Raw genomic sequence first — 26,002 nt, forward strand, 5'->3', positions numbered from 1 at the left:
CGACATCCTGGTCCCATTTACATTTTATAGACGAGTGGACTGACACAGCGCCTGCGCTCACTCTCAGTGGTAGATACGATGGAGTTCACTTTCTTTCAGTATATGTGTAGCAAAGGCTGCCAGAGAAATCTTTCCGTTCCGTTCTCACACACTGTGTAGGTTAAATGGAGGCTTTGGGGATGTATGCCCTTCATTTTCATGCTATTCTGGGAACTAAATGTCATATACTCTCTTTCTACTCATGAAGAAAGCCACGCTTGAAGTAGATGATCCTTTGCCAAAGGTGTCCCCACTGCATCCTGCCATTTATTGTGTTCCGCGTAATACCAGGCATCATGCTTGCTTATGCGTAGGCATTATCATCGAATCTTCCCCCAGACCCCAAAATCTAAGCATCCTTATCCCTATTTCCCCATGATAAGATGTTCAGAAAGGGTGAGTAGCCCAAGACTACACAGCCTGCTGGTGGCTGGGGCGAGACTCAGAGCATTTCCAAAGGAGCCCGTCTCAAACTTCAAGCCCCCATCTCCCTGACTCCAGCCCTGGCTTCTCCTCCCTTGGTGACCTCGACCCGCACCTGATTGAAACCACAAGCCCTGCGCAAGCCAGGACCCTTCTTTACCAAAGTCCTGGGTAACTGAAGGACTAGGAGACCTTTCCGCTCAGGTCCTTCCTGGAGAGACCGGGACCAAGGAGGAGAGTGGCATCAGGCGCCGGGCGAGGCTGCACAGCGGGCGGAAGAGTCTTGGGCGAGCTGCTTGGCTGGTGGGTGGGGCAGCGCCCGGCACTCCCTCCCCTCCCCTCCGCCCTCTCGGTCCTCCGGTCGGCCCACCGGAGGGCAGGCATCGCGGGTGCAGGACGACCTCGGCCGGCGGGGGAGCAGGGCTCTCGAGAGCCCCGGGAGCTGGCAGGTCCGCCCGTGGACCAAGACAAGCTGGCATTCGCGGGAGTCGGGCACAGCTGACCACTAGCGACCCGCAGCTAGCGGCAATGGTGACTGGCGTGAGTCTCCTGCTGCGCGCCCTGCCGCTGGTGTTGTGGGGCTGCCGGGATGCACAGCCCGCCCGGCTAGGATACCCGGAGCTGCGCCAGGAGGCGGAGGTACGGTGTGTGCCTGGCGGAGAGGGGAACTCCAACCGCGGTCCCCTCTGAGCAACCAACTGCGTGCCCTCGCTCTGATAACTTGCACACAAAGAGACGGGACAGGATTTCTCCCTGTGCCAGAGCTGTGTGGGACCACACAGGCCTGCGATCCTGCACTGACTAGCAGGGTCAAGAGACAGCCACCAGACGGGACGGTCGGGCAGGCTAGAGCCTAGAGAGAACTCCACCTTACCGCTAAGCTGGGGAGACTAAGCCGCTCACCCATGCAATGTCCCGCACTTTGGGTGTAGCGCAATGGGTACTGCTGACTGGCCAGAGCAACCGTGGCCTCCTGGCTTGCCTAGAGAAAGCAAGCCTTTTAAACTGCTCAAAAACTAGATTAATTGGCCGAACTGGGACAGTCTGCAGAGGCCTGTATTAGGGAACTTTAAATAGTGCTTTAGGACCAGGACCGAAAGTGAGAAAAGGTGGCAGAGGTAAACCTCAAAAGAGTTCTCTGTTCACTTTTCTCAACTACCTGGCACCGGTAGCATAGTGGAGAACCTTAGTGAGGTGGAATGAGGATTAGTGTAAGGGGTCTGTTTTCCCCTTTGTACTAATACCAGTTACACACACACACACACACACACACCCCTGACAGCATCTCTGTTCTTTTCACCTCTCAAGAATAGCACTATTGTAAGAAAAGATGAGATAAACTTTCAACACTTGAGTCCAGGTTTTGTGCTGGTCCTTGCTCCCCTGCCCTCACTCCTTCCATTCCCTAGTTCCCATCACGGTTTGGGGATATCTGGAAAGGCCCTTGTCTTAACAGGCAATCTGCCCTCCAACTCAGTCAGCCCTTCCCTTCGCAATAGAGGAGGCACTCTCTGCTTTCGCATGTAAGGATTCGCTTGTCTCTCTGGATTTGCTCTTACAGCATCAAGTGCAGTCTTGAGGTCCCAGGAGAAGGCTTCTGCCTACAAGGCCAAGTCTTGCTAAGAGTCCCCCCAGACCTCCCCTAGGCAATCCCTGGCAGAGGAACAGAGGCAGTATCTCTACCGCCCATGCCTGTGGTGGCCCCAGATGGAGAGAATTTCATCTTGGGGTATGCTTGGGAAACTTAATATCTAGCAGATCGAGTAGGGACTCAATCTGTTTAACATAGATTGGGGGAGGGGGATTTTAAACTCTGGGCATTAAAACTGTTTTAAATGCTTAAACGCTCCGGAAATGTGTAGCGGGTGTACATCTTCGTGTGTCCATCAAGAGCACATGTGGGTCTATACAGATGTGTGTGAGAGTCTATCTGTGTTTCCGGGCATGGTTACAATGTCCATTGTTTACATGGGCTTCCAGACCTGCGTGCACACCAGGGCAGGTCGCTTAATTAGTGGGCACTCATAATGTCTGTTTCACAAGATTCTTGTATGGTTTCACTGAAATTGTGTATCTAAAACACTCAGCCTGGTACCTAGTGCATAGAAAACAGTCTGTCCAAAGTTCTACTGTTGATGTTGGGATTACCTGCATTATGATCTCGGAGCACCGAGCTGCAGACTTAGAGCTCCTGGCCAGGAGTCTAGCTCTCCAACAATAGCACAGAACAAAACGTGTAAAGCATTTATTTCCAGCCCCGGCCAACAGGCAACAGAGGGCTGCAGCTCCTACTAGTTTTGCAGTGACTATAGCTATGACAAATTATGTCTCATAAAAGCAGGCACCATGGCACACACCTATAATCCCGACACTTGGGAGGTCTGTGCAGGAGGATCAGAAGTTCAGGTCATCTTTGGCAGCATAGTGAATTTGAGGCCAGCCTGGGATACATGAGACCCTGTATCAAAAAAAATCAAAACCAAACAAAACAAAAACAACCAAAAAAGAAAAAGAAAGAAAGAAACCTACCTCCAAGATTTGGTGAAATAAAGCAACACTTTATGAAGTTGACAGATCCTGTGGATCAAAACTTCAGAGAAGGCCTATCAAGGTAGCTTCTCTCCACTCTAAAGTGCCTGGGGCTGTTCTCTGACATAACTGGCAGTGGACCCTGGCTCTCAACCAGAACATTGGGTCACTGGGGGAAATACAGTCATCAAGAACAGGAGCTCTGAGGGTGAGCCCACCACCTCCTCAGCTCTTGGTTTGGACACAGTTCCATGACTGCAGTGCAGGGAAGTGGACCAAAAGCAGAGCCGAGTCCTGCTGAACTGAGGGGGCGAAATCCAGAGTTTAGGGCTGTTGAAGGGGCCTGAATGATTGGCGCACTGTACCGCTGACAAGGGAGTAGGCTCAAGGGTATGCCATAGCCTGTATGGGGATGACTTCCCTGGCGTGTGCAAGTTAAGAGGATGTGGGGCTCACTGAGGACAAGGGCTATGTGACTGGGAACGGAAAGCAAAACTCTGGAGCATGGCTGGAAGATGGGAGAGGTCTGACCCAAGACCCCCCAAAAATGTACAAAGACTGAATACCCCAAGTGTCCGTGAGAGGCTACGGCGATGCCGTGCTTCAGGATTGAAAATCGTCCCGTGAGAACAAAGCTTAGGAATGAGCGCACATAGAATGTGTTGTCTCCTGCTGGAACTTCTTTAAAAGACAGCCAACTAAAGGAAAATACCCTCTGTGCTGGGCTGTGTACCACATTCAAGATGTCTGACGGTTGCGCAGGACTTGAAGGGGTAGGAAGAGGAAATTTTACTGTCATGGATTCATAGATTTGTGAACTGGAAGTATCTGGTGTGAAACAGAAAATGGGATGTGTCAAGTGGGAAGTGCGATATTGGTGTAATAGTGACTGTAACAGACTAAAATAGGTGAAGATGTACTGAGATAGGTTAAGGCAGTCAGTCATACGTACGTCCCCGCCCACTGCCCCCCCCCCAGAAAACAAAACAAAGCCTTGCAAAGATCTAGCTACCTCCACATATTTGCATATTCTGGACATTCTGTATAAACGGGCTCATATAAAATGTGGTGCGATTATTTTCTTTTGTACGGGGGAGTTGGGGCTTTTTAAATTTTGCTTTGCTTTCTAAGACAAAGTCTCACTATGTAGCTCAGGCTTCAGATTTATGGTGACCCTTCGGCCTTTGTCTCCCCCGAGGCAGGGATTACAGGCATAAACCGGTATTCCTCCCTAAAAATGTGGTATTTTGTGGAGAGTGGGGGAGTTTGAACATCTCTAACCCAATAGAGAGCAGAACAAAGCAAGCGTGGTGGCACACCCATTGAATCCCAGCACTCAGAGGCAGGCGGATCTCTGAGTTCAAAGCCAGCCTGGTCTACAGAGCAAGTTCCAAGACACCCGGGACTACACAGAGAAATCCTGTCTCAAAAAAAAAAAAATAAAAAAATAAAAAAAAAGCAGCCGGGCAGTGGTGGCGCACGCCTTTAATCCCAGCACTCGGGAGGCAGAGGCAGGCAGATCTCTGTGAGTTCGAGGCCAGCCTGGTCTACAAAGGGAGTTCCAGGACAGGCTCCAAAACTACAGAGAAACCTTGTCTCGAAAAACCAAAAAAAAGACTTTAAAAGACTTCTAAGATTCTCTCTAGCGAAAATGTTGTTTGGCCCTGGTGTTTGTGCCTCTGTGTGTGTATACGTGTGTGTGTGTGTGTGTGTGTGTGTGTGTGTGTGTGTACAAGCATCTAAGCATCTGCCTATAGGGCTATATCTGTGTCTGTAGCTTTGTTTACTTTAGAGTTTTTGGTTTTTTGTTGAGACAGAATCTTGCTTTGTAGCCCAGACTGGCCTCAAGCTTGTGATCCTCCTGCCTTAGCCTTCCTAGTGCTGGGATTGTAGGTCATGTCCATCTGGGTGTGTCTGTGTTCTCAAATTGTCACATGTGTTCCTATACCCAGTGTGCTCGGGTCTATGTTTCCTTTGTGTGCAGAGTGATAACATCGAGGGCTTTCCAGAGTGGGTTTTGCCTGGGAAAAGATTTACTGCTCCCAAAGCATTATGAGCAAGTTCATTGTTGTCCACTTAGGAAAATCGGAGCCACTCACAACACTCCAAAATAGGAAGAGCCCCCAGCACTGAATTGCAAGATTGGGTTAATGAATGACATCACCACCCTGGCCCCCATTTCCAGCCAGGTTCTGCCCTACGTTAGGCGACAAACTGTCCCAAGGGATCTGTCTATCTACCCTTAGCTTTGTTTGAGTCTTTTCACAACAACCAGACTACTAAGTGGTTCCAGGACCTGCCTCCCACTCAGTGACCCATTCATATCTGCACAGCCACCCCCAGTGTGCAGTACCAAAAACTGGACTGTTTTATTTCCACAGAGACTCTCTTGGGCTTCTGTGGAGTATCCAGGCCAAGATGTAGTGTCTCTTTCTCATACCCCAGGGCCATTCATTAGACTTTTTGTGAGTCAGAAACCAGAAGCCTGGGTGTGGAAGCCATTCCCAGGAGCTCAGCATAGTGACTCATGAGTAGAGGGTGGATAGAAGTATAAGGAGCAGTCCTGGGGCTCACAGAGGACCACAAGTTGGTGGAAAAACCTTTATCCATCAGATGTTGGCCTTTTTTGCAGGAACAGGGTTCAGTGCAGTTGGGAACCTATGGCTTGTCAGATGGTCTGCTAGGGTGTGAAGAGAAACAAAAGCCATCCTGGGCTCCGTCTGACAACCATGGAGCCCACTAAGCAAGCTACCCTCACTTCCTGCAAAGGAAAAACCCCAGAGTCATCTCTGGTGTAGCTGAGAGCCACTGCTCCCAGGTTCAGGTTGGGAGAAGAGCTTGTCCGCCCCTCCTCCACCCCTCCTCTGCATGAGAGCTGCAGAATCGCTAATGCAGATGTCAACAAAACACCTGGACTAGTTGTCAGGGGGTGTGGATTCGATCACTGGCTCTACCCCTCACCGCCAGGACACTTCTGCAGGCCACTGTACTCCCCCTGCACTGACTATCCTTTAACATGGGACTAAGTTCACCTGCTCTGGCTGTCTTCTTGCAAAATGGTTGTAACATTCAAAAGAGGCATCGTGTCTGGAAAACTCCACAGATTTCAAGGACTGCTTGTGCTCCTGGTCACCATGGAAACCTCTTTACACAGAGAGCAGGTCAAGGCAGGACACCAGCTGCTGTCCCTCCGTCACATCTTAACTTGGCTACCAGCTAAAGGTGTATTTGAGGGGTAAGTGGAACCCTATGTGGACACAGAAACCATGAGATAGGATATGGCATGGAGCACAGTGTGGCGGTGCACGTCTGTGGTCCCAGCACCAGGAGATGGAGGCAGGAAGATTACTGCAAGCTTCATGACAGCCAGCACCTCAAAAACCAGATTAAGCCGGGCGGGCGGTGGTGGCGCACGCCTTTAATCCCAGCCTGGTCTACAAGAGCTCGTTCCAGGACAGGCTCCAAAACCACAGAGAAACCCTGTCTCGAAAAACCAAAAAAAAAAAAACCAGATTAAAAGGGAGGGTATAGTAGGAAGGTGAGAAGGTAAAAAGGAAAGGAAAAAGAGATGGGCTGCAGCGTGGGTGAAACAACATAGTTTCTGCATGAGTTTGTCATTTTGCAATTTTTTAAATGCTATATTACTTTTGTTGTTGTTGTGTGTGCACGTGTATGTGTGTTCATAGTGGCCAATGTGTGCCACTATGTACTTGTGAAGGTCAGAGGACAACCTGCAGGAGTCAGTTCTCTCCCTCCACCATGGGGATCACATTTAGGCTGTCTGTCCTATTTGATGGCAAGTGCCTTTACCTGTTGAGCCACCTCGCCAACCTCTTTGCCTTATTTTTGCTTCTGAAATTGATGCAGAGAGTATTTAAGAGGCCCATTGATAGAGTCACCCCTGTGACTGCCCGAGTTAGAATGACATTCTTAGCAGGATGGTTTCCCTGACGCTTTCCCAGGGCATCTTACTGAACCTGGGGATGCTGTGTTGAGGTCAGGCAGGGTGGTCTGCCACCGGGTCAGGCAACTCTGTCAGAGAATACACACTGGTCGTTGATCTACAACGACAGTGAGGCCTGGGGTATAGCTAGGGATCTACCCCCATTTTAGAGAAGAAGAACCCGAGGCCCAGAGAAGAGCAGACCTGAGAGCAGCAGCAGCAGTAGCAGCAGAGCAGGGATTCACCCGGCTCTCAGCCCAGTGACTCAGTTCTTCACTCTGCCCAGTTACCCTGCTCAGAAATGGCCAGAAGTTTCCCTTCCCTCTGGCACTAAACAGACTGAGTTAGACACACACCCTCTCATGACAAGTAGGGACCCATGCTGGATGACATCCTGTAGAGCAGCCATTCCACCCAGCTGGCTGATCCTGCAAGCCTGCGCATTTCTCTCAGGCACCACAGCCACTCCCGGGACTTTCAGAGATGATTCCCCAGAAACGTGGCCCCATCCTTACTCAAGATGGGCAAGGCATGTTGGCACATTCTTAGGCCAAAGCAGGGTGAATCACCTAAAGGGCAAGGTCCTCAGCTTCCTCTCCCTTTAGACGTAGCCTTGGGCTCCCCAGGAGAAAGAACAGGCAGGTAGAGAGAGACCAGGGAAGAGAGACAGCCACTTGCTTGTACTTCAGGGTAGGGAGGAACTGCCTGGCACTACCTTCAGGAAAGTGGGAAAGGTATGACCTTGGATAGAGTGAGTCCCTAAGACACACGAGCCTAGCCTCAGAAAATGGAAGCCAGAGAGAAGAAACGCCGCCCTCAAAGGTGGTGGGCAGGGATGGAAGTCTGGTGCTCTTCCACTAGTCTGAGTCTTGTGAGATTCCTGTCCCCCACCCCCCACTCCTGCTCTTCTTCGCATTCAAGGTGGGTTATTTCTGTCACCTTGGCAGAGAGTCTGAGGGACAGAAAAATAGCAAAGGGTTAAGGACAGTTCCGGAGGCAGGATTCGAACCTGGTTACCTCCTCACTCCTCTACTGCCCAGAATTTCTGAGTGATAACAGTAGCAAGGGAGTCCTTCCTGTGTGTCATTTTAAATGCCTAAATATGCAATCATATTCATAAACATGAAGTTCATAAATCTAGATGATCCACATTGTAATATTTGAGTGCTGCTATGGAAATATGAAATGTCAAATTCTTAAAATGCCTTTTTCTCATTCTCTGGTGCTGGTGGCCTGGGAGGGGTGTTCTTTCTGCTCACTGGGAATTTAGATCTGCTAAGCCGCTGCAGAGGCCAGAACTTCCCCTCTGATGACCCCTGAACCCACCTCTGCCTCAGCTTGTTGCCAGAGTACCAGGCCATGCTGCCCAGCCAGGAAACAGGGGCCCGGCCATACAACTTCCCCTCCTCCCCGCTGTCCCAGAACCTCAGCCAACTCCCTGATAAAGTCTGGGCGGGTTTATGGGAAGAGAAACAAGGGAGCAGCCAGCAGGGCTGACCTGTGACCTGGTCTCTTGAAAGTCACTGGTCCAGTTAAAGGGCTTCCCTCTAAAGTCCTCTTTCCAGCCTCACTGAGGGAAAGGGAAGCTGCAAGGAAGAGAACCTGAACTTGGCTGATGTGAGGCCATTACCAGGGAGCAGCCCCTGAGCAGACACAGAGGCACAAGTACAAGTGGACTGTATGCCAAAAGCCTGTGGTTAATTTTTCTTTTTTTCTTTTTTTTTTTTTTTTTTTTTTCGAGACAGGGTTTCTCTGTGGTTTTGGAGCCTGTCCTGGAACTAGCTCTTGTAGACCAGGCTGGTCTCGAACTCACAGAGATCCGCCTGCCTCTGCCTCCCGAGTGCTGGGATTAAAGGCGTGCGCCACCACCGCCCGGCCCTGTGGTTAATTTTTCCTGCTCACTAATGAAACCAGGGCTTGCTGGGCATTTACAACGTGCCTAGCACTGAGCCAGATGTACGCGCTTTATTTATATTTATTTGTGAGATAGTGTCTCACACTGTAGCTCTAGATGGCCTTGAACTTACTACCCACGCTGGTCTTGGGCCGGCCAAAGGCCTCCTGAGTGCTAGGATCACAGGCATGTACTACCACACTCTGAACCAATTTGCCTGTAGTCCTTCGGGGATCCTGTGGGGAAAACAACAACAAACAAACAAACCAAGGCTCCAAGATGTTCTGTGTCTGTCGCCAAGTAGGATCAGGGTTAGAAGTATTCTCTAGCTCAAGTCCTGGGAGCAACACATGATTTTCTTGATTGAGGCACTCGAACCCCTTACATCCCATATGTGTCTGAAAACAACATGCATTTACAAAGGCAAAGGAGAAAACCAGAGGGTTGATGCTAACCCACCCGCAGAGAAACAGCAAGGCTGGTTTGGGAAGGGGTCAGCTGTCCAGAACCAGGGCTCCTTACAGAAAGCTTCTATTTATTAAAGTCCTACAGTTGAGGTCGCTAAAGGTGGATGAAAATGTTTCGTTTGCTTGCTTTGCTTTGTTGGTTTTCTTAAATTATTTTTTATCTTATTTTTATTTATATTGTGGATTTTTTTGTTTTATTTTGTTATTGTTTTTTGAGACAGGGTTTCTCTGTGTAGCCCTGGCTGTCCTGGAACTCACTCTGTAGACCAGGTTGACCTTGAACTCACACAAGTCTGGCCCAGTCTCTCTGCCTTTTGTGTGCTAGGATTAAAGGAATGTACCACTACAACCAGACCCAATATCTTTTCTTGTTGGCTTATCTATACAGAAATAATTTTCTGATTTCCTTGTTCTCTTATCCTCACCTTTATTTGCTATATTTGCTAACTCAAAGTAATTCCAGTCGTAGCTGCTGCCTCAGGTCAAACACAGCTGGAAGAGACCAGACTCTCAAAGGACTGGCAAGCTTCCTCAATGAATTTTATTTACATTCATTTCGCATTTCCACGTCAGTGCGTCCCAGCATTCCGAGCACTTGGGAAACAAGGGAGCAAACAGAAGTTCAGGGCCAGCCTCACCTACATAGCAAGTTTGAGCTTAACTTGGGCTGAATGAGACCCTGTTTCAAAAAACAAAACAGGAGCTTGAGAGATGGCTCAGTGGTTAAGAGCATTGCCTGCTCTTCCAAAGGTCCTGAGTTCAAATCCCGACAACCACATGGTGGCTCACAACCATTTGTAATGAGGTCTGGTGCCCTCTTTTGGCCTGCAGAGTTAACTCTCGGTGAGACCGAGCTAGGCAGAGCTGCGTAGTGAGACCCTGACCCAAAACAAACAAAAATTTAAGACACTGTACATTAAGAGTCAAGAAGTTGAAGGTCTGGGAATGAGGCTCAGTTGGTAGAATGCTTGCCTAGCATGAACAACAACCTGTATTCAATCCTCAACACTACATTACACCAGCTGTGGTGGTGTGTCCGTAATCCCTGCACTCAGGAGGTAAAGGAAGGAAGACAGGTCATTTAATCTTCATTCAAGGTCACTCTGGCCGTTAGGGAAAGTTCAAGGCCAGCCTTGGGTAAATGGGACTCAAGAAGGAAGAAAATGAGAGAGGAAGGAGGAACTTGTTTTTCATATCTAAGGTATGGCTTATGGGGTTCATCAATGCTCTGGGCAAGCAGGAAGCCAAATGTACCAGCTCCCCAAAAGATAGAACTGGTGGTGGGTGAGGATAATGAGTCATCCTCTTCTCTCAGCTGGCACCAATAACTTGGTCACTGGGATACTCTCTTCTGTGTATGTGAGCGCATGCAGGCAATAAAAACCAGGGGATCATGGGACATTATCCAATTATGTTCATTTTGCCTCTGGGGAAGTTGCAGATTTCTAATTCAAAATATATATCTCTAGAAAGTCGTATTTTTATATCGGGGTAACAGGTTGATGGTGAGTATATTTGATGTCAAAGGGACTTTAGCGTCCTTACCTTTGGGAGAGGAGAATTAAAAAGAAGCTAAAATCAGAGGGAAAATTTTATGCAAGACCAAGCAGGACAGAACCAGCAGTCTACAGCTCCTAGAGCTTTTTAAGATGTTTCAGAGCAAATGTGATGCATATGGACGCCGTACACATGCACAGTGCATACCCTAACTGCTCCGTGGACGGGGTTTCCTCTGGTGTGGCAGGTGGCTTTTAAGTGCTTTGGGCTAGTCCTCATAAAGGAATAGTTCTACTCATAAAAGAACAGTAACTACTCTGTAGCTGAGAAACAGGCAGCTGAAAGACAAGCAGCTGGCCGACAGAGGATGAGGCTCACTTGGTGGGGTCATAAAGCACTGAGAAAGCCCCATAAATGACATCTTGGGTGTGAAAATAAAATCCCTCCTTCCCTCCTCACTCCCTCATTTTCCTTTTTGGGTCTCATTCATTCCAGGCTGGCCTTGAACTCCCTATGTAGGTAAGAAGTAACTTGAGAGCTGGAAATCAAATCTAGAACAGCCCGCCCCCAGAGCCCATCACTGGCCAGCACGCTCTGTTGGATTTCTGGCAATGCCAAAAGATTATAAGAAAGCCGATGTTCGGATATATTGAGGAGCTTGCCTCAATATCCATGATGGCCTTTTGACTTTAATCCCAGAAATTTTTTTTTTTTTTTTTTTTTTTTTTGCTGTAAGTTTTTGCTATCAGGACAGGAGGGGAAACTGGCCTGGATGTAAGTGCCTCAGTCCTTTGGGTACAAGGATGCTGCATGTTCCTCTCTCCCTCAGGCATTCCTGGAGAAGTACGGATACTTCAGCGAGCAGGGCTCCAAAGCTGCGGCCTCCACTCAGTTCAGCAATGCCATCAGGTACGATGGAGGGATGTGAAGGGGTGCAAGATACGTAGCTCCAGCTTTGTCCCCCCCCCCTCCTCTGTAGTCCTTTCTCTCCATTTTTCCTGGCAGAGAGTTCCAGTGGGTGTCGCAGCTGCCCATCAGTGGTGTGCTGGACCAGGCCACACTGCGTCAGATGACACGTCCGCGCTGCGGGGTTGCAGACACTGACAGTCATGCAGCTTGGGCAGAGAGGATCAGTGCCCTGTTTGCTGGGCACCGGGCCAAAAGGAGACGTAAGAAACGCTTTGCAAAGCCAGGTGAGTGCACTGAAATCCAATCAGGCTGGGATTCTCTGGTGCCCAGAAGAGCCGGTGGCCAAGAAATGTGGCCAGATTGAGCGGGGAGTCTGGGAGAATCGTCTCTTGCCTCCGGCAGAAGAGGGGCAGATCTTTTGGCTAAGATCATAGTCATGAATACGGATATTTAACTCTAAATTATATCTGCATTGATGAATTTTCAATGTACATGTATTCTCCAGATTAAACCCCACCAAGTCCACTTAATTCTCTGATCAATATTCTACGCAGGGCAGTTAAACAGTTGTCAATGGTTCTTGTTCATATTTTACTGAAGTTATTTCCATAAGGATCGATACTTTTCATAACACTTATTCAACCAAGATGTGATCTGTTGATGAGTTTTATTTTGTTCATAGAGCACCTTTAAAAAAAAATCCGTTAAATTTAGATGGAATTCACTTGCCGTGCAATTTACCACTTAGAGTATCCAATTCGGAGGGGTTTATTTTGTTTGTAGAATTGTGCGACCGTTACCACAAGCTAATTCCTCCTTCCAGAACATTTCCATTGTCCTCTGACCCCATGCCTGTTATCAGTTAGCTCCTGTTGCACCCTGCTCCCAGTCCTGGCCGCCACTTTGTGTCTCAGGGAATCTGTCCACACTGAACATCTTATCACAGTCCATTGCACAGCTCTACAGTTTCTCCTGTCGGGATTTTTCCTTGTCTTCTCTTTCCCTCCCCTCTTCTCCCTTCTTGCTCCTTTCTCTCCAGTGCTGGGATTGGAACCCAGAGTCAAGAAGGATGCCACTGTCCTACATCAAAAAAATTTCTCCTCTCCCTTGTAGTGATAGGGCAAGCAGGCCTGCTTTTCATTCCACCCGGCTTCCGCACGGCTAGCTTTACACCCAAAATAACACACAAATTGTATTCATTTAAACACTGCTTGGCCCATTAGTTTCAGCCTATTATTGGCTAATTCTCACATCTTGATTAACCCATATCTAATAATCTGTGTAACACCATGAGGTGGTGGCTTACCAGGAAAGATTCAGCATGTCTGACCTAGTGGCTGGCTCCATGGCAGCTGCCTCACTTCCCTTCTTCCCAGCATTCTGTTCTGTCTACTCCGCCTAACCTAATTTTCTGTCCTATCAAAGGGCCAAGGCAGTTTCTTTATTAACCAATGAAAGTAACACATAGACAGATGACCCTCCTCCATCACTCCCTCTCCTTTACCTCCCTTTTCTTCCTTCTCCTCCTCTCCCTCTTCTCTCCCCATCCCTCCCTTCCTCTTTCTCTTCTTCCTTCTTCTCCCCCCCTCAAGTATTCCACTGCCATTGCTCCCCATCTACAATTATGAATTACTATTATGAATATTTGATGCTTCTGTCAGTTTTCCACAAACAATACATTTTGCTATGTGAAATTTTGGTACCATGATTGCTTTGACTAAGTCAGTTTTTCTTTGCTTAATTTTTGCAGCTTTCAAGGTTGTTCACGAGATAAGGTTTTTCTGTCAGATTTTCAAGTATAATTAATTTTACTCTGCACACGTTGGATGGTGGCCACTTTTATCTGTGCTGCTTTTACCAACCTCACTCACTGAACACACGATTGAATGCCCAGAATTTGCGTTCATTTCTTAGTTGTGGCAGCTGCAGGGTGGCCATTTCCAAGCATTCACTTGTCCATCCATCCTGACTGCCCTGTTCTGAATGACCATATTCATCCACAGTCAGCTCTGGGATCAAGGTGTCCTTGGTGTCAGCATGCTGTCCACCCCATTGTGTTAAGAGTGAAGTAGGAAAGGGGAGGGACACAGGACAGGCTGGAACAGAAAGAACACTACCCAGAAGCACGAGGCACTGGGTTCAGGTATCAGCTGTGGTGACCAAGTCATGCCACTTGGTTCTGATCCCTCATCCTTCCTCATGTAGGAGTCAGACCTTCTTAGGTTGCAAAGGAGAGCTCTCTGGGATTACTGAATGCAAGAGGCCTGTGAGAATGCAGTGGGAAGTGAGCAGGCCCAGAAACACTTGAGCCTGAGCTCTGGAGATGCTTCCTTCTGGCTGCACGCAGCTCATCTTCTGCCCCAACAGAGCATGTAACTGAGTGCATTTGTAGCTAGCAGTGTGGAGTACCTGACTGCCAGATAAATTCAAATGTCAGATAAACAATAAGGAATTGTATTTATATTTTCTTATTCAAATTTGACTGGGCATCCCGGATTCATATGTGTGCACTTGCCAACCTCAGGTCAAGCACCTGATCCTCTCTGTGCCCTGCAGGGCTGATTTCTTAGCCCCCTGTTTCTTCACAGAGTTGGTGGGTCGGGGGCTGGGTGGTGCACCTGAGTTGAAAAAGGAGATGAAAACAAATGTGCAGGTTCTCAACCCCCAGCACATTCCAGGCAACTTCACGATGTTATTCCGAGGGGGAAACTGAGGCTCAGAGAGATTCCACGATTCCTGAGAACTTGTACGTTCGTTCAGGACTGCGATTTCAGCCTCTATCCTGTGCTATCATCAGTCCCCTGCTGGGCGTCAGGACTCCACAGTCCTTCTAGCCCTCGCTTCTAGCTTTCCTGTCCCTGTCCTCCTTAGCTCCTTCCCTTGCCTCTTCCCACTGGGACCCCGGAGAGAGAACATAGAGGGCAAATACCACATGCTGCGGGCCTTCAGTCACTATGGAAAGCAGCCTCGCACAGACTGGACTTGGGATGAGGGACAGAAACAGCCAGCCTTCTCCTGGGGTGCCAAGGTAGAGGGGTAGTGCTGCTCCCACCCCAACACAAGGCAGTTCCTTCCTTCCTGGTCCCTCCCAAGGAAAACACTCTTTTTAAATTTTTTTTCTTTTCAATTTTGTTCCTATTCATGCTCCCTACCCTTCCCCACCCCACTTCACAGAGAATTTTTTTCTTGAGACCTGTCACCTTCCCTGGCTACTCAAATGGCTACCACCCTCCTTCTTTCCCGCCTGGGGGGTGAGGGAAATGACAGGCCACAACTGCAGAAGGAACCACCCCATACCATTTGCTAGAGGGTTAAAGGTTTGGTGATGTTAGTTGGGAAGAGTCTGAAGTTGAGTTCCTCACAGCAGGATGTAGGAGAGCCCAGTGCACGCTGCTCTGTGCCCTGTGAAGACTCACAGCAAGCAGCAGAGTGTTCGCGGTTAAGGATGAACCGTCCTGGGTGGACACCTCTGGGCCCTCAGCCTTTCCTCCACCTTCCCTGTCTCCCTCCCTTCCTCAAAATAGTTCCCTTTTCACTCCCTGAGGACTGGTCACTGGCTGAGAGGCAGTGGTTGGGTGGCTGCCAGGCCAAACAAGCCCAAGGAGATGCATTGCCTTGAATGGAGTGGGGCACACCCCACCCCCACTTCCATGGGTGGAGAGGGCCAGAGTGAACCTCCCTCCCATCTGGGGAATCTCAGCCCTTGCTAAGCTTTGACCCTAATGTTTAGGCAGCTTTATAGGCCTGGCATCTCTGCAGGGTGGACTGCTTCTCTGTGTGGACTGTAGGAACAGCCCTGGGCCAGGGGTCAGGCCCCAGCTCAGCTTCTCAGGCACTCGCAGCTGTGGGCAGGCGCCTTCCCCTAGGTCCCAATCCTCCAAGTCTGGGCCTGGAGAATCTGGCCTGCAAACTCTGAGGCTTGCATTTGGGATTTCGGTCTCTGAGCTACAGGGCTCAGAGGCCATCCCCGACAAACTCAGAAGCCAGATTTTCTGGCTGCTCTGTTCCTGGCCGCACAGCAAACTGCAGATGGGCCCCCATGTAATGAACGACCTGGGGCTATGGCAGAGGCCAGAGCCTCAGCCCTTGGGGAGGAACGGAGGTTTGGGGCAAAGGGAAAGAAGTTTAAGTAAGAAGAGAGGGAAAAGATTCCTGGGCCCGTGACAAAGTACACCCTTTGTTCTCATTTGTCTTCAAGATGTCTCTAGAGTCCCTAAGGAAGCAGGGAAGAGGGCAAGGGGGCAGGGAAAGACCTCTAATATATGGTTATTTTGGTTGTTGGCCAGCCACAGGCCCTAGGTTCTGGCAATTGCAGAGTGCAGCCTCGGGGAGGTGACAGGAGACCATGAGGGTGGAGGGAGAGCCTGGGGCAGGCGCAGCTGTGACCTTAGTGGCCCCACGACTCTCCATCCAGATACTGAGGACAGGCCTCAGAGTGATTGTCAGCAAGAGGTACTGAGCTTTTTCAGGCTCATCCTGGGCTGTGGGAAGGAATGAGACCCGAGACCAGGGGTTCAGACTGATCCTTGAGGGGGTTCTTTTCTGGGCAGAAGCTACATCTTTCCCATCAGATGTTATCTCTTAGGCCACTAGATTGGAGAGACTCTCCAGGAGAAGGGTAGTCTGCCCACAGTGTGGTCTCCCTTCAGTACCTTCCCTCCTATCAAATAGGAGGCTGCCCAAGGCTAGGGCTGAGTGTTCCCTGTCAGATCGGCCAGGTCAGCAGCTCCCTGGGGCCAGGCCAACCCATCCTACTGGGCCTGTGGGGACCAGTCTCCGCAGCAGCAGGCGTGACTCACGTGGCCTTTCTGGGTGACAGGCAACAAGTGGTACAAGCAGCATCTCTCCTACCGCCTGGTGAACTGGCCTGAGCGCCTGCCCGAGCCAGCTGTGCGAGGGGCCGTGCGAGCTGCCTTCCAGTTGTGGAGCAACGTGTCAGCGCTGGAGTTCTGGGAGGCCCCGGCCACGGGCCCTGCGGACATCCGCCTTACCTTCTTCCAAGGGGACCACAATGATGGGCTGGCCAATGCCTTCGATGGCCCAGGTGCTGCCACAAAGTCTCTTTCCACACGGCAGGAGGGGCCCCTGGCTAGGAGAGGCAGCCTGGGGGTGGGCAGTGCAATTTTTATTCTCCTTGAAGCCATGGCCAAGCCAGGTTCTCCCCCAAAGGACCCTCCATCCCCTCATCTGAAAAACGGGAACAACAGGCTCTGTCCAAAATGTACCAGATGGCTGAAAGGACAGCCAGATAAGGTTTGGTGTGGGAAGCACTTTTGGTAACCCTAGAGTGTGCTGGATTTTTGGAGAAAAGTCTGCGATTCTGCCTACTCCGGCTTCCAGACAGGCCCGTGTTTCTATTGTCCATCAGCCCTTCCCTCCCTTGCCCCCAGACAGCCAGCGCAAGAGGCCTTCATCCTGACATTCACAGAAGTGCTTCACAGATTCCAGCCACAGCTGCTTCCATTTGTCCCCAGCCTGCAGGCTTCCTCTGCAGTATAATAATGTAGAAGTTCTAAAGAATGAGCGCATTCTTCCATTGTGCTCAGCACTGGCCTTGAGAATCTGAATGTGGACCATGCGAGCCCTCCAATGAGAGCTAAGCAGAGTGGCTAGTGCTGGAGGCAGCTGAAGCGCATTCAGGAAATGTGAATTCCTCCTGCATTTGCCAGGCTCTGCTTCCGCCTAGGCTAACATCATCACAGTGCCATGTGCTAACCTTAGCACAGTGTGTGTGAGCGAGAGGACCTGGATTCTGGATTCTAGGCTAACATCATCACAGTGCCGTGTGCTAACCTTAGCGCAGGTGTGTGTGAGCGAGAGGACCTGGATTCTAGGCTAACATCATCACAGTGCTGTGTGCTAACCTTATCACAGGTGTGTGTGAGCGAGAGGACCTGGAAGCCATCATTTCTGAATGGGCTGTTCACCTGTGAGAATCATTGAGACCCTTAACTCCTTCTGCTCACTCCTATGATAGCAGGGAGAGAGAGGCCCACAGTGGAGCCCTGGTAGAAGAGAGGAACAAAGAATATATATGTTTATAAAAAACCATACACATCAGCCAGGTGTGGTGCACACACCTATAACCCCAGCACTCTGGTGGCCATGAAACTGGAGGGCTGGCTCAGTGCTGCATAGTTGCGAGGGCCTGAGTTCAGATGCTCAGCACAGGGGTGGGCGATGGGGGAGGGCAGAGACAGGAAAATCTCAGGGGCTCAGTGGCCAGCCAATCTAGCAATCTAGCCAAAATAGCAAAAATGTTCAGTGAGAGGCCCCTCTCAAAAAGAAAAAAAAAATAGGTGGAGAAGGCTAAAGAGATGGCTCAATGGTTAAGAGCACCGGCTGCTCTTCCAAAGGACCTGAGTTTAGTTTTTATCATCTCAGGGCTGCTCAATTTTTAACTCCAGTTCCCGGGGTTCTGATGCCCCCTTCTGGAATTTTTGGGTACTAGGCACACATGGTACAAAGACATACATGCAGGTTTAATACTCATAATAGAATAGCAATTTACCTGGGTGGTAGTGATGCACACCTTTAATTCCAGCACTTGGGAGACAGAGATAGGCAGAGGCCAGCCTGGTTTACATAATGAGTTCCAGGACAGGCAGGGCTACATAGAGACACTCTTTCAAAAAATAATGTAAACGTGTTAAAGGTTAAAAAAAAATGACTAGGAAAGAAATCCCAACATCAACCTCTGGCCTGTACAGGTGAGCACACCTGCAACACACACACACACACACACACACACACACAGCCAGCAAATAAGACCCTGTCCAAAAGAAGTGGGGTGGGCGTGAGATGGCTCTGTGGATGAAGACATTGCTTGCCCTCACTCTCAAGCCTGCATGCAGACTGATCCCCAGAACCTACGTGGTAGAAGATGAGAATTGAGCCCCTCAAGGTGTCTTCTTCATGACACACTTGACAAACACACCTTAACCAAAAAAAAAAAAAAAAAAAAAAAAACCAAAAGCGAACAAAAACAGGGTCCCACTCTGTAGTTCAGGATGTCCTTGAACTCTCTTTGTAGACCAGACTGGCCTGGAAGAGACAGATCCATCTGCCTTTGCCTCCTGAGTACTGGAGGTTAGAACTCACACTGTAGACCAGGTTGGCCTCGAATTCACAAAGATCCACCTGTCTCTGCCTCCCAAGAGCTAGGATTAAAGGCATAGGCCACCACTGCCTGATTCAAAAAAACATTTTTTTTTAAGAAAGGAAATGTGCATACACATAGTAGCACATTGTGTTCAGTCTGCCGACTCCTGAACATAACCCACGAAGGGGCCAGGTCAGGAAACAGCACAAAGCCTTACCATCCTTCTAGGGGTAACCGATATTAGTAGTGCCTAGGATAAGCACTGTTCTAAGAATCAAGTGACACACGTTCGTTCCGAGAGATTAAGCTGTCTGCCCAAGATCACACAGTTAGTAAATGGTAAATCTAGCATCTTCGAAGCCCAGGCAGTTTGGCCCCTAGCTGAGTCTACCGTGATCTTCCCTTAAGATCCCTTAGACATCTGTTCACCTGCTAGCATTCCCGTGCCTATCAAACTGGAAAGGGAAGTTAGAAAATGAGACACACACACCCCACGTAGGAGCCTGGTGTCTGCGCGAGGGAGCCCCTGGTTCCGGCTCACCGTGCCTCTTCCGTGCCTCTCGCAGGGGGCGCCCTGGCCCACGCCTTCCTGCCCCGACGGGGCGAAGCGCATTTCGACAGGGATGAGCGCTGGACTCTGAGCCGCCGCCGAGGGCGCAACCTGTTCGTCGTGCTCGCGCACGAGATTGGCCACACGCTCGGCCTCGCGCACTCGCCCGCGCCACGCGCGCTCATGGCTCCCTACTACAAGAAGCTGGGCCGCGACGCCCTGCTCAGCTGGGACGACGTGCTAGCAGTGCAGAACCTATATGGTGAGCCCCCAGCCAGCTCCTGACTCTGCGCTTGTCCCCTGTGGTCACCAGTCTTCGGACTCTGGCTCCACAAACAGGATTCCCCCATGCCCGTCACTTCCTTGCTCCAATCTTCTCTGTCCTAAAGCCCCAGGCACCCTTGATAACTGAATATCCGCAGGCTCCGCTTTTCCCCATTTCTCCATCAATTCCAAGCAATGTATGAGTGCAAACCTCTGCCCTTAGCTCAGAACCCTTTGGTGTTACCTCTTTTCTGGGCTGTGGGGTGGGAGAGGAGACTCCTGGATTAGTGCACTCTCAGTGAAAACCAAGAACCAGGGCTGCACTCACCTCTCCCCTCTCCTTCCTTGGGTCTCAGATCATGGGCAGAGCAGACGAAGGGTCCTGAACCCTCCATGTATGTATGTCCACCCATGTCTGCTATCTCTCTTCTTGAATCTTAAGGAAAGCCTCTGGGTCGCTCAGTGGCCACTCAACTCCCCGGAAAGCGATTCACTGACTTTGAGGCCTGGGACCCTCACAGTTCCCAGAGGATACGCCCAGAAACCAGAGGTCCTAAATACTGCCATTCTTCCTTTGATGCCATCACTGTAGGTAAGATGATCCCAACCATGTCTGGGGTCTTTTTTCCCTTCTCTGCATCTCTAGGGCTCCCATAGCTGAATGACTAGGGAATGGAGGTATCTGGAGTATAGACATCCGGAATCACGTGCTGTCCTGATGGTGGTGGGGTGTCAAGCTCAGGCCCACCTTAGAACTCCTACTTCCCTCAGCCCCCTGTGCGACCCACCTTCGGCTTGTCTGGAAAACCGGGTCTAGGGCAGCACCCTCCCCCAAAGTCAGCTGGAGGCCAATGGCCTTTCCTGTCATCTCTTGCCTGGGGACAGACGGGCAATGGCGGCTGCACGTCTTCAAAGGGAGCCATGTCTGGGAAGTCACAGCGGACGGCAATGTTTCAGAGCCCCGTGCGCTACAGAAAAGGTGGCCTGGGCTGCCCCCCAATATTGAGGCTGCTGCAGTGTCCCTGGAAGATGGAGACTTCTACTTCTTCAAAGGTATCAGCCCCGAGTCAGTTGAGATTGCGATGTGGGAGGTCCTACCCGAAGTGAAGAGAGGGGAGGATCCCCAGCAATGAGTCCCTGGTGGAACTCCTTGTTAAACCTGTGGCCCAGGAAGGACTCCTTTCAGGGATGGAGCTGCTGGGAGCAGCAAGTGTCCCAGTGGTCGCCGGTATAGAAACTGTAGGGGGAGGACTGCCCTCCCGTCCGCAGGTCAGCAGGAAGCCTGAAGGTGTCTGCCCTGCCATCCTGGCTGTGTGAGGCTAAGCTTTTCCGCTTAGCTTTTGGAACTTGCATTTATTGGATAGGGAAAGCAATGCTCAGGTGTGAGGAAGCCGGATAAAAGGCAGTGGCTGACGGGTGGACAGCACACGATCTATTCAATCTTCCTTTTCACTCCAGAGGCAGGGAATCTTGTCTCCAGCCACCCCACCCCTACCCTTTTCCCCAACACCCTCCTATCCTCCCCAGCCTGGGATAGACTGGGATAGACGTTCTTTCAGCAACGTCTGCTCTCTGCTGGCACCTGCTGGGAGTCTAGGCCATAACTCTACCGTGTACTCCCCAGTTCTTAGCCACACTTTGACTCCAAGGGTAACTAACAATCTGGGGCCCTCAGAAAGAGAAGGAACCAAGGGGACAGAGATGGAGTGGAAGGTCAATGAGTGAGCGCCTCCAGCTCACTCTGTTTCTCTCAATGCCCTACAGGGAGTCGATGTTGGAGGTTCCAGGGCACGAAATCTGTAGGGGGTAACTCACAGCTGTGCCGGGCTAGAGGTCTGCCTCGTCACCCGGACGCAGCTCTCTTCTTCCCGCCTCTGCGCCGCCTTATCCTCTTCAAGGGCGCCCGCTACTACGTGCTGGCTCGAGGGGCGATGCAAGTGGAGCCCTACTATCCCCGCAGCCTGAGAGACTGGGCCGGGGTCCCTGAGGAGGTCAGTGGCGCCCTGCCAAGGCCAGATGGCTCCGTCGTCTTCTTCAGAGATGACCACTACTGGCACCTAGATCAAGCCAAACTGCGGGTAACCAGCTCTGGCCGCTGGGCCACAGAGCTGCCCTGGATGGGCTGTTGGAATGCCAACTCAGGAGGTGCCCTCTTCTAAAGGCTCCCGGTACTGAACGAACAGTTAAACCGTGGTTGCTCGCCCCACCCCCACCTGAGGGGCGGGGCCTGTCTAGGAAGCCCTTGAACCTCGCCGGAACTTCCCAGTAGCTCTGCCTCCAGCAGGAAATTTGCTTTATTCCCGTGGTCGAAGGAGAAACAAAAACAGGGTTCCCAGAGCCCTTTCCTTCAAGGACCTCTTTCCTTCCCACTCCTGAGGGGATTCTGTTCCGATGAAGGTGTAGTCCCATGCCCATAGTGCTGAGTCCCACCAAAAAGGATGCAAAACTCAACCGGGGTAGAGGACTACTCTGCAGGAACCGCCCTTTCTATGCCGTTCAGGCTCCTTTCTTGGGAAATCACGTATTATTCCATCAGAGACTTCACCCTACTTCCCACCACTAGCAAGCTGGGGTGAAGGCTCCGCTCCACTGCCAGAGGCCCTTTTTTGGATCAAGAGGCTGAGAAAAAGGGAGTGTGGTCCTCCGGGCCTGACTTTTTGTCTGGGGTGAAGAAAAAGCACCCCCAGCTGGTCAGCCTAGAGGTGTAGCAGCCTTCCTCGGGCAGAACCTTCCACCCTTCTCAGTAGAAGCAGATGGGTACGGGGTACTTGAGACACAGAGACCATGCTCTCACATCCAACTAAGGGACAGCCGGCTGTGTGTCTATCGTTGTCGTGGAGAGAGGGGGTGCACCTCTCTTCGAAACGCAGGCCATCTTTACCCTTCCAGATGCCGTATTTGTGCAGCAGGAAAATGGCCGAGGGTCCTTCGGGGTCTGCCCATTGCAGGCACTGGGAATCTGCAGCTCGGCAGATTGGGTGAGGCCTGTTTGCTCTCAATGGCCCCATTCACCAGGCCACACACGCAGCAGCATTCCGAAGCCCATTCGTGTAGCCAAGAATAGCTGGGATTCCTGGAGAAGGAACCAGCTTCCCAGCTTTCCCCTTTTGTCGGAGCCAGTCTCGGTATTCATTTTAGCATCTGGATCTCCATCCCACCCTGCCTCCTCCACCTACCAACGCCCGCTGCACACACACAGTGACCACGACCACCGCGGCAAGCCAGCTCTCAGGGACTGGAGAATGATTTGGCAGGGGAGCAGCCTGCAGTTCCCCAGAGGCATTGCTGGCCCTGTCCCCTCCTTTCTTCTCTGTGCAGTGGACAAAATGGCCTTTGACTGCCCTTAGATGCAAGTGCTTTGTACTGCCCGGTCCTGGGTAGACCACGGAAGAACCTCCCTGCTAGGCCCTGTTTTTTGGGTTGTACCCAGGAGAGAGAAAGGAGGGTCCCATTTTTATCCACTCCACTGCAGAAGACTCTGATTAGAGACTTTATTCGGGGGGGTTAGAGGGAAAGAGGCGATTTCTTCGAGGGCTGAGGGTACCCCGAAGCTATTTTTCTTCAAGCGATGCCTCTGTTCGCCTGGCCAGAAGGACCTAAAAAGATGCCGGTGAGGCTGTATTGGAGGCATGGGTCAGGAGGGCTGTAGTTGCTGGATGCAGTCTGGGGAGTAGTGCCTGCTGTAGTTCAGCTAGACAACAGGTGGGACCGTGAACCGACAGTGGGCTTTCTCACCGGAAGGAGGCGCTAAGGACGGCGACTTGAAAGGACAGTTCTGTGAAACGCACTAGAGATAGAAGAGTTTGGAGCTTTGCGGGCGCAGAGGCTGGGAGTGGATGCGCTCAGAGCTCCCGGCGGCCTCCGCCTTACCCGGGTCAGGGTGCTCCAGAATACAGTGCTCAATGTAAGCTGGGTGGCTATGCAGGCTCTTGCATTTCTTGCAGAAAAGGATCTCGCAACGCGCACAGCCCCCTCGGCGCGGTGGCCGCCGTCGCGTCTCCAACACGCACGGTTCTTCCGGGGCACCACGCTTCCTAAGGGCCGGGGACGTGAGTGCTCAGTGGCTCTGCGGCCCTCCTCCCTAAAACTCGGTCCCGGGTGCCTGCATCTCACCTGTCCGCGGGGGCCGCAAGGCCACCCAGAAGCGCGAACGGGCTGAGCCAGCCCCAGAAGCTGCTGTCCGAGCGTCGCAGCAGCGCCACCTGCTGGCTGCTCGGTTCCTGGCGCAGAGGGCTGTAGGACACCGAGCGGGCCTCGCGCTCCCCCGAGTCGCCATCCTCCTCGACCTCCGCCGTGCTCTCGGGGTCCGGCCTCTCCACCTCCGACGACGACGACGAAGACGACGACGACAATGTCTCGTCCTCCAGCTCCTCCTCCCTGGCCTCGGGCTCCTCCACCTCCTTCCTCCACAGAGGGGTCTTCACGCCTGCAGGCGGGGAGGGAGTCAGTGCAGCCGGCTGTCCTGGCTGCTTACGGCAGGAGCCTGAATCTAGAATGCGTGGGGAAGATACCACCGGACAGATGCTGCCTGCCAAAGGGCTTCGGAGTCCCAGATTCCCGGACTGCTGCCGAGTTCCCGCCCTCCTGATCTTCCTTGCTAAGGATTCCAAGCAAGTCACCTCGCTTCCATCATGCTCCATTTTCCCCGTCTCTGAAGCGGGAAAAGTAGCACCTACCTCAAGAGTGGTTGCGAGGCTGACTCTAGATAATGTCTGGGTAAAGCACACAGTTTCCTGCTTGCCAGTTGTGCAAGCAATCAACGAACGCATATTACCAACACGGAAGGAGGAGGGTTACCCAACGTTAATAAACATCAATTGTCATTTCAATAGGTGGTCGTTTATGGTTGTTTAAACAATCATCATAATCTATTATTATTAATATTAACATTATTATTGAGATATGGTCTCACTGTGTAGCTCTGTCTGACAAGGAAACTCACTATATAAACCAGGCTGACCTGGAACTCATAAATATCTGCCTGCCTCTGCCTCCAGATTTTGACTTTCCCTGGTGGTCGAAGCCCAGTGTCACGGGAGACCGGCTGGATAGGCATAACCAACTCAACCAGAAACTGGTCTCAGGCCTGGCCAATTGCAAGTGGATTTCAGCCACATGCCCCCCTCTCTAACTGACAGACAGACATCATAACTGCAAGTAAGTCAGGACCTGAAGCAAGTTCCTGGGCTGAAACTAAGCAGGTCTTCTCCAGGAGCTATCCATCAGCACATAGGCAGCCCCAAGACAGCTAGATTTACATCGCAAAGGAGGAGGCAGCACTTGGGGGTTGCCCTAGAAAGGTCAAAGGACAATTTCTATAGATCACTGTCCATCTTTTCCCCAAGTTAGGAATGGAATAGAATGATAACAATGGGCAAGAAGGTAGGTGTGTGTGTGTGTGTGTGTGTGTGTGTGTGTGTTGGGCACTGTGTTGGTTAATCTTAACTGTTAAACTGACATGATCAAAAACCACCTAAGAGAGTTTGTGTGAAGGAGTTTCTAGGCTGGTTTAACTGCTGTGGGAAGACCCACCCTGAATACAAACTGGCAGCCGAGCTGCTGCGAGCTTACACTTACATCAAGGCCAGAGAAGATAAGGGGGAACGAGGTCTGAACAGGAACAAGTGAAGATAAGAGAATAAGAATATTTAGGAAGGACAAAGCAGAGGGCTTGTAGCAAAACAACATGAATGAGGAACTGAGAAAAGGTTCAGGTTTTCTAATGTCACCATGGTGATGGGCTAGTTGGTCCAAGATGGATCAAGTGGTCCTGTCTTGGTTTGCACCCTTGCTAGCCCCACTCACCATGCTTATCCATTCTTGGTAATGGAGTTACTGTCTGCTCCCTCTGGTCAGGGACTGGGATGTAAGGGATGCCCAGTACCTATAGAACTCCATATGGTTTCCAGGGCCTCTGTTGGATCATACGGGGGTGGGGTTAGAACCTCAGCTGCCCATAGGGCTCTGCTTAGGGACCGATGCCTTTTCCAGAATCTCCAGACTCAAAACCCTCATGTTCCCTACCTTGTTGCAAGGAGGAGTCCAGTGGAGAATAAAGGATGGCTTTGGCCCAGATTGACTGGGTTCAAATCCCAGCTCTACTACATAAATATAAAACCTGTCAGACCTTCAGCAATAACCATTTTAATGGGAACAGTTGGGTTAGGCCCTTGCTGGGGGTGACACCTACATGCGGGCACCAGGAGTTAGCTCCTTGAGTCATTCTCTAAGGCCCACTATCCCTTGGCAGGCACACCCGAATCAACAAAACCTAGTCTGTGACTTAGGCAACATTCTACTAAGACACAAATGTTCCAAGGTCCAGTTGTTCATCTCGCCTGCCTCCCGAGGCCCAATCTACCCAACAGTCCTTTGTCCATCGTTT

General features: G+C 51.0%; 2 protein-coding genes across 2 annotated transcripts; one reads left to right on the plus strand and one right to left on the minus strand.

Annotated features, from left to right (window-relative positions):
- Positions 1-852: 852 nt before the first annotated feature.
- On the plus strand, positions 853-23,806 carry Mmp28 (matrix metallopeptidase 28). The gene is made up of 8 exons (XM_041664753.1): positions 853-1,101; positions 11,622-11,701; positions 11,798-11,985; positions 16,521-16,745; positions 19,370-19,615; positions 20,060-20,209; positions 20,503-20,670; positions 21,382-23,806. The coding sequence occupies exons 1-8, from the start codon at positions 991-993 to the stop codon at positions 21,774-21,776; spliced, it is 1,563 nt and encodes a 520-aa protein (XP_041520687.1). The 5' UTR covers positions 853-990; the 3' UTR covers positions 21,777-23,806.
- CUNH17orf50 (chromosome unknown C17orf50 homolog) lies at positions 23,329-24,386 on the minus strand. The gene is made up of 2 exons (XM_041664096.1): positions 23,731-24,386; positions 23,329-23,651 (listed from the first exon to the last, which is right to left on the minus strand). Exons 1-2 carry the CDS (start codon positions 24,384-24,386, stop codon positions 23,405-23,407), a joined length of 903 nt encoding a protein of 300 aa, XP_041520030.1. The 3' UTR covers positions 23,329-23,404.
- Positions 24,387-26,002: the final 1,616 nt, after the last annotated feature.

The sequence above is a fragment of the Microtus oregoni genome, unplaced genomic scaffold, assembly GCF_018167655.1.
Source record: "Microtus oregoni isolate MIOR12 unplaced genomic scaffold, Mior012 000015F_ref0000493, whole genome shotgun sequence".
NCBI classification, from domain to species: Eukaryota; Metazoa; Chordata; class Mammalia; order Rodentia; family Cricetidae; genus Microtus; species Microtus oregoni.